General features: G+C 39.0%; 1 protein-coding gene across 1 annotated transcript in view; it reads right to left on the bottom strand.

Annotated features, from left to right (window-relative positions):
- Positions 1-12,982: 12,982 nt before the first annotated feature.
- The window catches only part of edar (ectodysplasin A receptor), a 40,853-nt gene continuing 39,873 nt past the window's right edge, over positions 12,983-13,962 (bottom strand). Inside the window, exon 12 of the mRNA XM_044366835.1 lies at positions 12,983-13,824. Within this exon, the coding sequence (XP_044222770.1) occupies positions 13,439-13,824 (386 nt within the window). The 3' untranslated portion in view covers positions 12,983-13,438. The remainder of the gene's footprint in view (positions 13,825-13,962) is intronic.

Genomic DNA, 13,962 nt, shown 5'->3' with positions numbered 1-13,962 from the left:
AAATTCGCTTTTTTGAGGTCAAAATAGGTCACCTACGAGATTCGTGTAGATCCGAGGAGAATTGATTAATTTTAACTTCAGCAATACAAATCATTGGTTTGGAGCACAGAATTCTAATTATGTGGTTTGGTGCTTTCCACTCATATAAACCCTGAGAACCTCTAATGCACATCTTAAAGGGTGTCTCATGCATTACCATGACAACAGCAAAACAACAAACAACAGCAAATTGACAAACGGTTTGATTTCTACAAGTTGATAAGTCAGTGGTTTTCATGGCTGCTTATCTGTTTACACGGCAATGACAGACAACTTCAATTTACACCAGTTTATTTGATGCGTATTTGAAATAACAGTATTATGGTAATACCATGTTGTTTTCTCCTTTGGTAACAGCATCAATATTTTCATAGTTTTATTACGGTAGACTAGATTTAAACGTTTTATGAGTTTTACCAATTACAGGCCTGATAGTGGAAGAGTGTTACTGAAGAAGCTACTGTAAGCTGATTTCCAAAATACTTCTTTATCTTGTTGTCTTGTTTTTGTGTTGTTGATGTATTCAGCTTCTACATCTGTTGATTCTTTTTATGTGTTTTATTCGGGGTTGTTTTACACCATAATGAATAAGTTTTCAGGCAGATGTAAATATACTTATTAGTTACTAGAAATGAGCATGTAAAGCAAATATGTTTCAAAATTTTCTCCCAGGCAAACATGTCCCCAGACCACACTAGTTGTGGCAGGTTTTCTCTATTCACGCAATGTTCTCACCTTTTTTACCCCTTACCTGTTGGCAGGTTAAAATTTAAAACATTGTGTGACAGTTAATATTTAACAGAAACCACCTGCTGGAGAAAACATTCAAGAACAAAGATGTTTAAAAATGTTCTGCCAAACTAAATTCAACTTGTTTGAGACATTTAAGTCGAAGTAAATTCTTTGAGAGATTGCAGACCCTGGGAAACTGTCTGCATCTGCAACAGGCATTAGAGTTGCAGTAAATTATTTCAACTGGTGGAAACAAGACACATGTTGATATCATAGTGAACTGTAAAAAATACTATTCTTGAAGTTTGGAAATCAGATGAATTTATAGCATCTTACCTTCCTAAAACAAACTAAATCACTATAGTCACTGTATTTACAACGCTTTTGAGCATGTTTTATTTTCCTTTTATCTGTTTAGGGGCTTCTGAATCATGGCTGTGGTAAAGACAAGGATGTAGCTTTTAGTTTAGCCCATTTAATGATCAGAGAAGTTATCCCAAATTACTTTGGTTTCTAACTACTTCAGTTATTGCCTGGCAGGCACCAGAACACATGCAAGAGCAATGTTAAAATTTCCTTTTATATACAAGATGAACTGAAAACAATTTATTTTTAAAGCCCTTTGAAAAATGATTGCGGTCGTTGTAAATGAGTGGCGTAACTAGAGACCAGAGGGGGAAATCCCCCACCATCCTTCTGAGCAAATCACCCTGATTAAGTCTTTACTTGCTTACTTTTTTACCACTTTACCAACAGTAAACAGCCATAGATAGAGGAGGTTATATTAAAGATAAAAGAGGGGAGCAGAGTTTGCTGGCAGTATTTCGGAGGAGGAGAATATATTGCATTCCCATTGAGGCTTTTGTGAGTTTTTTGTTGCATCTGGATGGTATCAAATGGAAAAATCCAGCTTTATGATCAACAGTGGAACACAGTGTGCATGGCAGCAGAGTAACCACTCAATCTTGTATTGACCATTTTTCAACAAGCCACCCATTTAGGTTACGTGTACACATCCAACCCTGATACATTTAACAAGTTTTAACTTTAAAACTGGTCTTTAACTTGACTAGGCTGTTGTGTTAGACAAAAACGTGAAAATCATTAGGATTCATCCCTTGGGCGCCAAGATTATCTGAACCAAACTTTATGGCAGTCAGTCCAATATAATTGTTGTAAAGATATTACACTAAAACCAAAAATGTCAACCTCTCCACTAGAGGAAAAGTCAGGAGATCACCGAAGTCGGTGGGCTTCATCCTCTGGGAAACAAGAACGCCTGTACAAAATTTCATGGCAATCCTTTTAATGGTTGTCGAGATATTTCAGTCTGGACCAAAGTGGTGGACCAACAGACTGACATTTCCATCCATAGAGCCACTCTGCTAATGTGGCTGAAAATCGTTTTCATATGTTTTTTATCACTTCAAGGCAGATGTTGTGTGGTTAATAAAATCACTGTCAAGATCATTGTCATCAGCCATTTCTTGAGCATCCATCTCCTCTGCCCTGGAGCATGTCAGCTCTCTTGATAGAATACAAATTGACTGAAAACTGGAGCTCACTGTGAAGCTGGTTGTCACTTTCTGATTCCATCAACTTATTTGCTTTGGGGAAGCTGTAATTTGGAGCTGTTTAGGAGCTGGACCATTTACTGGCTTAATGTCATAATGCTGCAATACCAATAAGGCCATCTTCTAATGAAAAGCTGGGACACATCAGTACAGTTTAAATGATCTCAGGTAAACGGACCACAGACCCGGCAATCAATTGGCTATCAATTATGATCCTTATGAATCAAACTGTCCTGCTGTGAACGGTTCCCTGCCCGGCCATCATTGCAGAGGGAGCTTTGGACAGTTTGAAATCATGTCAAAAGAATAAATAACTGTCAAAAAGTCTCAAACCACCCCTGCATGATAATTTACTTCTCTGCTAGTGATCAGTATGTTCACAAAGTCACATTTCCACCCAAAATACACGTAACAAACCTGTCTCAAAGAAGGAATTCATGTGATTCAGAAGCTGAAGATTTTGGCAAAAATATGACTGGAACATACTGAGGATTGAGTGGACCGTGATGATGAGATGAGATAAACTTTAATGCCCCAAAGGAAATTTGTCAAGGGCAAAAGTGCTACACAGAGCTGCAATCAAGCGATACATGTAAAAAAAATACCTCAAATTGACAAGACAATGCAGTGGTGCACTAGTGCAAAAAAGTGTTGTACACCGCTGCAATCACATAATACATAACAAGACATATACTGTGTAACACAACAAGGTAATGCATTAGTGCACTAGTGCAAAAAAAGTGCTGAACCCAACTACAATCACACAATGCAATAAAAGATGACTAAATACTTGATTCTCTAGACAATGCTGTGGTGCATACATGCAAAAGGTGCTGCACACAGCTGCAATCAGTCAGTAAGCAATACATGACCAGCATGATCAATGTAATTCAAAAGTGAAGTGAAGATGGAGGTTTCAGTTTTTCTGAATTTTGTTGAACTTGTCAGTGTTGGAATCTACAAGCCAAAAGGGGAAGCGTGTGTGACACTCAAACAAATTTTGGGTGAAGTATCACTTTAAAAGACCTTATTGCCAGTATGCCCACTACAGGAACTGTGAATGGCGTATTTATTTACTTTCATGATTTCATTTAAGTCTGGTCTGCACTGCAGTCGGCACGCCGGTGTCTGCTCCCTGTTCCCTAACACGCTTAACTCTGCCAGTCTACTCTGCACTGCATCACCCACACAAGTTTATACACTGGTCTTGATTTATGTTTGAGTTTTTTCAGAGGACCAAATATTCTGAAAATTACCCTAAAGAGTCCCCCAGCTCCAGTCTGGCTGGTAAACCTCATTAAACTGTTATTTGGTTGGTGGGGAGGAGGCTGGCAGGGCGAAACATTAGCGGTTCCACTTCAGCAGAACCATAAAGCCAAGTCAATCAGTGATTTGACATGGCAGACCACCAAATGTATATTATTTCCTCCAGCCACAATATGCTGCTTGAGTAACACAATAAGCACACGGATGTTCTGGTAAATATACCTGACTGTAAATGAGGTAGCTAGTGTGTTAAGGAGTTGTGAGTGGAAGCAGCTGTCAGAGGTGATTCATGGTAGATGGGCTGGGATCACACTGGTTTCCAGTTTCTAGTTTGTTTTCACTTCTTTTATTCTGCTTTTCTGTCATTAAGGACCAAGAGGTCTGTATTTGATGCTGGTTGTATCATTTAAATTGATAGTGCTTTATTCACGCTTGACATGTGTTTGTGTTTGTGTCTGTGTCGCCAAATTTTTGTTTGTTTTCCTACTTTTCATAACAAATGTTATTGTCTCATAAAGTGGAAAAATATTCTTTCCAAAAAGTGTTAGCTGCTGATGTTTGCACTTGGTTGTAAAATGTTTCCAACCACTTTTTTTTAATTATGGAAATTAATTTCTTTAAGAAACTGTGGTAACTGTTTTTATTACTCAACATAATTGTGTGTTGGACAGTAAAAGGCTAAGCTAACACATGTTGAACCATAATTTTTTATGTTTATTGCAAATTTAACAGTAGACCCAGATCTGTGACGCCTTTGCTCACCAGAAGACCACTTTTATTGGACTTGGGTAGTGTAACTATTTCTTTACAAACAACAGTTTATCCTCACCACAGACAAGCTGTTTTGTCCTGACTCCAATTCTTATGCTAAGCCAAGCTAATTGCTTACTGTCTCCATCTCCATCCTTAAAGTGGACATATTATGCACATTTCTGGGTCGATATTTTATCATCTGGGGCTCTTCTGGAATATCTTTGCATGATTTACAGTTCAAAAAACTCCTTATTTAACTCACACTGATTCATTATGCAGCCCTTCAGTTCAGCCTCTGTCTGAAACAGGCCGTTTCAGCTCCTCCCTCTTTAAGGCCCCCCTCCCCATGAGCCCACTCTGTTCTGATTGGCCAGCTTATACAGAGTTTTTTAAACAAGTAGCCAGCTGCTGAGACTGCATACACACCGGATAGGTTTTGTGTATGTCCCTGAACAAACGACCAAGTAGACAATCAGGATGTTTAGAGCCGAGCCAGGCTGACCAGTCCAAAACTTTAATGGATATGAATCATTAATAAAGGGTTAAATGTTTCACACATTTTGATAAGTCATCAGGTCTGCAGTTATAAATCATTATAAGTCAAAGGGTTATAATAATTTATTATGACTGTAGTCATCAGATCTGCAGTTATATTTAATAAGTCATTAATGAACATAATTAAAGTCTGCAGTTACAAATGTTAATAAATAGTTGTAGATGAATCTTCATCTGGATGCCCTGCAGCCCTTTTTTTCTTTATGTGCAAGAGTAGCAAGAATGTCATCGTTTCCAAGGTCAACATAAAACTTCATTAGCTGAGTTCTCTCCATTATAAAGTGGCTGTGTGCATCTGAAGTTGGCAGGCTGATACATATGAATTTATAGTAAATTATCTTCACCCAAAATCCATATCTTGATCTTGAGCGCCTAATATAATAACTTGTTCAAATCAGTGTCAAAATATTGATAGAAAATTCTTAAACCACTCCTGCTGCATAATTTACTTCTTAGCTGTCCATCAGTATGTTCCAAACACAAAGTGTGGCTAAAAACACTGCTTCTGTGCTCGTCCTCATACATGATCTTTCATGCTCACAACTGGGCCTGTGCAATGTTTTGCGCACACTACAATGCCTGCCTCCTGCATTTTTGTTTTTCATAAGGCCTTCTCCATCATAACTTTTCTTATAAAAAGAAATTCTCCCCTTATGACTTTTGAAAGTCTGTGCAACATGGCAGCTCTAGAGAAGCGCTGTTGCTTCTTAGTTTTCTCAGGGCTGACAGTCTACAAAAAAAATCCCCTTAAAATTTTCTTTATTTTTTTATTAATGTTTTGACTTTAGTGTCTAAGAAAGGGCCCCTTTGAAAATGAGAGTCCTTAGTTCACCTCAACAAGTTGATCGTCATAATTTGAAATAACAAAATAAGGAGGATCCAAATACATAAAGTGCATTGTGTGCAGATGTTTTCTAACATTTGCTTCAGAGGAATTTTCCTTAAAGGGCAGTTTCAACATTGTATTAATTGCTGTTGAAAGCATTCTACTGATTAGGAACACAGTTCATCCTGTCCTGCAATCAAAGAAACTACACCTGACTGAGATCTGGGCATTATTTCTTCTCCAGCTGTTTGATGTGTCTGCAGATGACTGACAGGGATGAGTGTGTGCATGTAGTTGTTGTGTTGAAGGTGAAGAGGTTGCTGACTGGCAGACGTTTAATGATTCTTCTGGTTGGCACTCCTTCCCCTGGGAGGCTCTTTATGGCTTCATGCTCTTCATTTATAAGCAAGCCAAGCGCTAAAGATGCAAAAACCCTGATGACACACACACTTCTGCATACATGTGTGTCCCTACTGCATGTGGGTGCGTTATCAGACTTAAAGGCTATTCAAGTGGAAATTATTATTTTGAGTGTTTGAAACCTGATGAGAGAAAGACCTCCGTATTGCCCTGATGCCCTAGAGCAGCATCGGCGTTTCCACTGCCAGACAGATCTTTTCTTAAACCACCTTAAGATCCCCAGCCAGCATATACACACCTAATCATTTAGCTAAAGCCATGGGAATCCAGCCACAAATACACACCCACACAGAGCGAAATGATGATAGAGATGTGTGCTGAGGTGACAGCTGACACTGTAGTGGCTGATGTCATGTTGGTGGAAAGAAAGTCTTTATTATTTTTCTTAAAAAAAGATAAGTGGTTACAGTGATGTTTACTCAAGTGTTGTCCAAAATGAGATTTCCTCCAGGTTGTGAGAATTGTTTGGTTGACGGTGTTGCATCATTTTCTAATCCACAGTGGTGGAAAGTAACTAAGTACATTTATTCTGTGACAGAAAGCAGGTAAGGAAAGGAGCAGCATAGCCCTTTACCACCTAGAAGTAAAGGAAAGGAAGTTGGGGAAGGAGAGGAGATAAATGAGACACACCTGTGAGACGGGGGAAAGGGAAAAACTAACAAAAGCAACATGGAGGAGAACAGAGAGGAGTGAGAGTGACAAAAAGAGGACATAATTAGAAGACTTAATCCAGTTTTTGGACAACCTACCTCACCTACCTAAGCAAAAGAACCGGCTGGATTTTCCTGGATCACGCTGAACAACCATGGGCTGAGGAAATGTGCTGATTCCTGTAGCGGATTTGGGATGAAAGTTGGTCTGTCTTCCCTCTGATCTGCTCGGAAGCTGTTCCTTGCCTGGGTTGGATTTCCAGAAAGTGAAGTTAAGTGCTAAGTCTCCCTGCCTGTAACTCTCCAGGCGTCTCCTTACCCTGCTCACCTCTTTGGTCAGCCATCCAGCCCCCCCCCAAAACCACACACACACACAGTCATGTTTCCATCACTTCAGAGGATATTACATTGACTTACATTCATTTCCTGGAGACTTATCCTAACCGTAACCATAACCACCACATGCCTCACCCTAACCTGAATATAACCCTGAATTTAATTTAACTTTAAACCAAGTCTTCACCCTAAAATTAATGATTTATGTTGAGGGGAATTGCTTTTGTCTTCATGAGGGAGGCAAGTCCCCACAACATGACTGTGTAAACAGATTTATGTTCCCACAACATGAGGAATACCTGGACCACACACACACACACACACACACACACACACACACACACACACAAAGGTTGCACCATTGAACTGAATACTACTGACTTTAACCGATTCACATTCATTCACACTCACAACTCACAACAATCTCTATAATGGAAACTATTTAGGGGACTGTGGATTTTGCATTTGACTTTTTTTGACTAAACAATTTGATCGAGTAAAATGAACTGAAAAAGATTTGGGAGTGTGAAAGAAAGACTTTGAGTTAAAATTACACCATTATTTGATTTGAGTGATTGTTTCAACTATTATTTGGTTTCAATAACATTTAATTAATGAGGAAGATGAATTGTTGAATTGTGTTTTTTTTCTAATGTGGTATACTTTTGTAGCAAGTGTAATAAGCTGTCTGGGTTATCTCTCTAAATTGCTCATTTGTATATATAATTTTTTTCTAAAAAGTGACAGGATTGGCATTTTGATTATACTCCTGTCTGGCGCCCAACACTTACTTTGAGTAAATATTTTACTTTAGTACACTTTTGAGGTACTCATACTTTACTAGTATTTCCATTTGATGCTACTTTATACTTCCACTCCACTACATTTCAGACCAAAATATTGTACTTTCTATTCCACTCTACATTTATTTGACATCTTTAGTTACTTTTCAGATGAAGATTTGACATAATGGATAATATAACAAGCTTTTAAAATACAACACATCGTTAAAGATAAAACCAGTGGTTTCCAACCCTTTTGGCTTTTGACGTTTTACAAAAAGCAGTGTGTAGTTGGGGTCACATTTCAGATGTCTGTGAGTTGTTAATGGCTCCACTAAATCATGATTTTTCCTTCTAAACTTCTCACATGGTTTCATTTCATAAATGTTCAAATGATCCAATATTTCACCAAAAATCAAAGATCAGAGAAAAAGACCAAAAACTGAAAACAGATTTGTGTATCAGAACTTTGTTTTTTCTTCTTTCCTCTCCCATTAATCATCTCATCACCCCTCAGATTTATCTGGTGACCCTTTGGAGGGGCCCGACCCCTAGGTTGGGAACCACTGGACTAAAGTAGCAAACTGTATGTAAACTGGTTCAAACTAGCTTCACCTGCAGCAGCTACAACAGTAACATGCTGCTTACACACTGATGCTTCAGTATTAATAATATAATGATGTCATATATAATAATATATCAGTCAGGGACACCAAACCACTACTTTTACTGCAATACATTAACTACATATTGCTGCTAATACTTATGTACTTTTATACTTATGTATAGTAGGATTTTTCATCATGCAGGACTTTTAATTGTAGCAGAGTATTTTTACATTGCTGTATTGGTACTTTTACTTAAGTAATGGATCTGAATACTTCTTCCACCACTGCTAATCCAAGACTTCTTGTATAAGGAACAGAACATTATAGTTTGTAGAAGGTTTCAATTGTTCTTCTTCTCTTGGTGACAGTTAGTTTTGATTTCCACATTGAAAATTCAGAACTTCAAGCTTGAAGCGTCCCACGTCTCACAACCATGGATGTATTATACATCCATGCTCACAACGCCAAACGCAAACAATCCATATGGTTGACCGTGACAAACTGTATCTCTCTAGCTAGCTAGCCATAGCTCTCCTTATAGCTAGTTAACTAGCTTGCAACATTTACAATGGATTTAGACATCACTCTACATAAATAATCAGTCTTATTTTATTTAAAGTGTTTTTAAGCAAGAGAAATGATTATATGGCCTTAAGTTGATTACTTTTGATTGATGGTGTTGACCTCCATGTTCACTTCTGTGCATACTGCCATTGAGTAACGTCAGAGCATTTGTTTTTCAGTGATGTTGGGGTGCATGAAATGGGCCCGGGTTTCCAAGTCAAAGCTCCGACTTAAAGATCCTCTCAATCGTCCTTTTTCAAATAGTAGGTTGGATATTTTCAAGTTCTGAGGTGTCTGGAGAGCAGCATTATGACACCATGTTTTTTGGGGGGCTTTTTTGTAAGAAAAATACAGTAGTAGTGAGGTACACAAAAAATAACATAATAAGAAGATTTAATGCTTAATAGTAAGGAGAAACTAATTAATTGAGAGAAAATTTGGTTCTGGTTCCTGAACTCTTTCCCGACTTGCAGTAGCAAGCCAGTGGGAGAGATGAAAAGTGCATTTGAGGGCGAAAACTAATACTTGAATGAGGTTAAAGTCTTTTTCCAGTGAAATTATCTCTCATTTGCTAAACCATCAAGTTAATGTGTCACATTTAATGACCTATAATTAAATGATGGAGGTTTGAATGAACTGGAAAATGTTGTGATTAGCAATTTTCCATTTAATGTCTCTAAGCCATTTACCGACCCTGTCAGTGTCCGCTGTCATGGCTCACAAATAATCCTGGATGCACCACTACAGTATATGGGATCCTATACTATACTTCAGGCCACTATGAGTTTTGTTCATCTTTGACATTATGCACATCATGTAATCTTATATTTGGTTGTGAAACATTTTGTTGTAAAACATTAGAACATTTTTGAGTACTCATCCTGCACCTGGTGATATATACGTAGATTTATCCAATCAAATGTGAATTTTGAATTGATTTGCATTTTATTTATTATTGGCATAATTAGAATAACTTTTAGATTTTCCCTACACAGATGCTACAGAGTTGATCAGAATAACTTTTTAGTTAGAGTCATCGCTCTAAAGATGGCGATGTCAGTCTGTCGGTCAGTCAGTCCACCAGACTGAAATATCTCAATGATTGAATGGCCGCAACTAACGATTACTAACATTATTGGTTTAATCTGTTAATGCTTTTCTTGACTAATCAATTGGTCGTTTAGTCTATAAAATGTCTGAAGATGGTGAAAAATGTCAGTCACTATTTCCCAAAACCCAAGGTGACGTCCTCATCATAGGATAAAGAAACCAGAAAATCTACACATTAGAAAAGCTGGAACCAGAGAAACATTGATATTATTTTCTTTAAAAATAGCGATTATTGATTATCAAAATAGTCAGCGATTAATTTTTTGGTTGATTGAGTTGATTTATTGGTTGAATTAGTCGAGTAATTGTTGCAGCTCTAAATGATTGCCATGAAATTTTGTACAGACAGTCATGGTCCTCATAGATTTAATTCTTCTGACATTGGTGACTTTTCCTTTAGCACCACCATGAGGTTGACATTTGTGACTCTGAGTGAAATCAAAAACTATCTGATGTATTCCCATATCAACCTCAGTGTATTTGCATTTTAAGTGAAAGGTCTGACTCTACTGCTTTTGCTACCCTTAGTCCCTCAGGTAGTTTGTACCACATCCTACGGAGTCCTGATGGGTCAATCCAGAGCCAAGATATAACAGAAAAAATGCAGATTTTATAGTTTATTATTGCTTCTCACTCAGTCACTGCTTTACTAAAGTCAAACACCAAGCCATGTTTTGCCATACATCTTTATTAAAGTATACATTATGTACAATAATAAGTTATATATACAGTTACACTTTGGTTCTGTGATGAGACTGTGTGTGTTTCTACATGTTCTACTATACTGTATGTGCTACTGAGGTAAGTAATTCATGTTTTGGCTTCTGTATATCATCCTATCAGCATAGTGTATGTCAGACAAGATTCTGCCTGTCTGAAAACAGGGCTGGGGTCCATTTCATTTCAATTCAATCCAACAATTAGATTATTTACACAAGTCCAACAGCATAAAACATAATAAAAAAATAACTAGTTCAGCCTGTTTTGAATTGAATTGGAGTTGATGAAGACAACCCTGCACTAAGAAGGCAGATGATTTAAATGTGAGCGTTTTATTTGCCTTGACACAAGATGTTGAAGAATAAAAATATGAATGCATGCTTGATAAACATGCACATTAATTAATTTAAAGTGCCAGAGTCCAGCCCCGGTGTTTGCAATGTAAAGTGTGAATAGAAAAGCATCAGAAAAGGGAACTTGGCAGGAGATGGTGTGTTTGATTCTGTGCAGAGCGGTCATGGGACATTATGCTGACAACATCAGACATCAGATAAAGATCATTCCTATTCCCAAGAAACTAGATCAAAGCCAGTCTTGGCATTGCTTGTTAAAGTTGAACTTTAGAGCTTACTGCTGAGTCTTAAGGCTTAACCGCTCAAGAAACCAGGATCTTGACCTACAGCATTTTATCTGTTAACATAATCTTGATTATACATTTAAAATCACTATTGTCTTGACACAAAATTTAACTTGATGCTAATCTGAGCTACCTTCTACCTCTATACGTACAACCGACATCTGCTGCTTTACAGAAGTGGACAACTGCAACTACATATTGTTCTCATTTGCCATATTGGTCCCATAGGGGAGAGGGGAGCTCAAATCCTGTCTAAGCATGACTGAGCCAACCACAAAAACTGAGCAAGATCAGACATTATAGTATCACCGCAGTGCTGCTTCCACCACGACCGGCTGCATTCTTGCTCCGTTCACAGTGCAGCAACCCCGGGGGCAGTTAGTCATGCCCCTACCGTGGCATCGCTCCTTTTAATTCAGGATTTTACAGCTTTTCCACTGGGCTTTCAGTGGTTAAGTGGCCCTAAATGCTTAATTGGGTGCTGGAAATCACAGGCACTTTGCACCCGCTCTGTAAACCACAACACTTCAGCCTATTAGAGGCCCGGGGAGCCACACGCCAAATAATTAGGGCTGGCGGCAGCACTAGACCACAGCACTGGGGTAAAAGGGGAAGAAGAGGGGGAGAGGAAGAGTTATGAAGGGGTCACAGACTGGGTCACTGCTGAGGAAGTAGTTGCAGTAAGAGAGTGTGTCGGTGTGTGTGTGTGTGTGTGTGTGTGTGTGTGTGTGTGGAAGCTGTGGAAAGTGGATTTACACGTGTGTTTGGGCATGCTGTGTTCAAGTGTGTATGGTTGGTTGAACTTTTCTATAAACCTCATCTGTTTGTGATGAGTGTTTCCACACTTCACACACACGTGTTAATCAAGAGACACATCTGAGTCGGGGTCAATCTTGACATGAAAAAGGATGTTGCAGAAATTTTGGTCACAAAAGTTGTTAATAAAAACCTGTACAATGTTTTAATTTAAAAAATAATAATACTGTTCCCTGTTTTTGACCAGGGTATTGTGTTTGCTGGTTATATCACAATTCAGCAAGAGGCACTGGGGCGTCCCCAAACACCCAAAGTTCACAAGCGGTGTTTACCGGAGGTAAGCTGAGATGAATGATGTTTTAGCATTTCCAGCTGGGCGTAATGATTGCATTTTTAGTAGGGAGCTGATGTCTGCTGTCTCCCCTGTATGATGACAGCATAGCCGAAGGCACAGTCATGAATGTTAACTGATGTTGCGGTCAAACTGGGTCGCTTTCTTTTCACAAACACAAACATCTAGCTATGTTAGCAGACCAGAGGGTTCAACAAGAGCACAACTAAGAAGGGATCTTGATTCTTGGTGCTGCCGGCCATTTCCAATTCAGCAAACTGTTGAAATATCCTTATCTTCTCACCACTTTTTTCAAACTCAAGCACTGCATGAAAGATTTTCTATCAAACCTTTTGAAAATAGACAGAAAAGCTGTTGCGTCCAGCGCACACTTCATCCACCTCTTTTTTTGCTAAAATTCTCAACAATTTGAGAAAGACAAAAATCTAATAACAGAAAGAAATTCGAATTATTATATTCTTGCAGTGGAAAAAATATCCAAACTAGCCAATTAGAGAATAATCTGAATCTGACGTGTTGGGTTTTTGTCTTTCTCAAACTCTTTAGTACTTTAGAGACAGAAAATTAAGATCATACAAAATATTTTGGATTAGCTTCTTGACAGGGAAAACCCATGATAGCTGTGTCCACAGAGGTCCACTGACATTCTTCATGTGATGGTGGTAATGTGTATACTGTATTATGTGCTGTCCTCCTTGTCAGAGCAGTATCTGTCCCAACATACATGTATACTCAGAAGTCTCTGCTCCACCACATATTTAGACACTGGCGCAGCGTTGGGAGGGAGATGGGAATGGGGACGTGCAGACCAACTGGCTGTGAAAACTGCTGATGCCCTGCCTCCCGCCCACTGCTGCCATCTCATTGCTGCCCAGCACGTCTGAGCAGAGCGACTCGACAGCGTCCAGCCTCTCGATCTGTACCAGGCGGGTCAGGAGGTCGGGGATGCTGTAGCCCGCCGTGCTCACCCTCTCAAAGAGCTGCAGGCCGTCGCTCATGCCACCGATCTCGTCGCGCTTCAGGCCGAAACTCTCGGCCAAGTGTCTCCACGTCTTCACCACGGCCGCCTCGCTGCTGTAGGAGGAGCTCAGCATGCGGCTGGCCTTCTCCAAACAGTCAAAGGGAAGCTCTGTGGGGCTCAAGCCTTGAGAAGGACAAGAGGATCACACAAAGAGATATCAGGATTTAATTCAAAGTTCATTTTTTGTCCTTTGCTCACCCTTAAATGCACTGCAATTCATATTGATTCATGATTTTATTCAAGGATTTTAGCTAAAGCTGT

Source organism: Thunnus albacares, chromosome 11, assembly GCF_914725855.1.
Source record: "Thunnus albacares chromosome 11, fThuAlb1.1, whole genome shotgun sequence".
Lineage (NCBI taxonomy): Eukaryota > Metazoa > Chordata > Actinopteri > Scombriformes > Scombridae > Thunnus > Thunnus albacares.
Note: the sequence above shows the minus strand (reverse complement) of the source record. Positions and strands in the feature narration are given on the sequence as shown.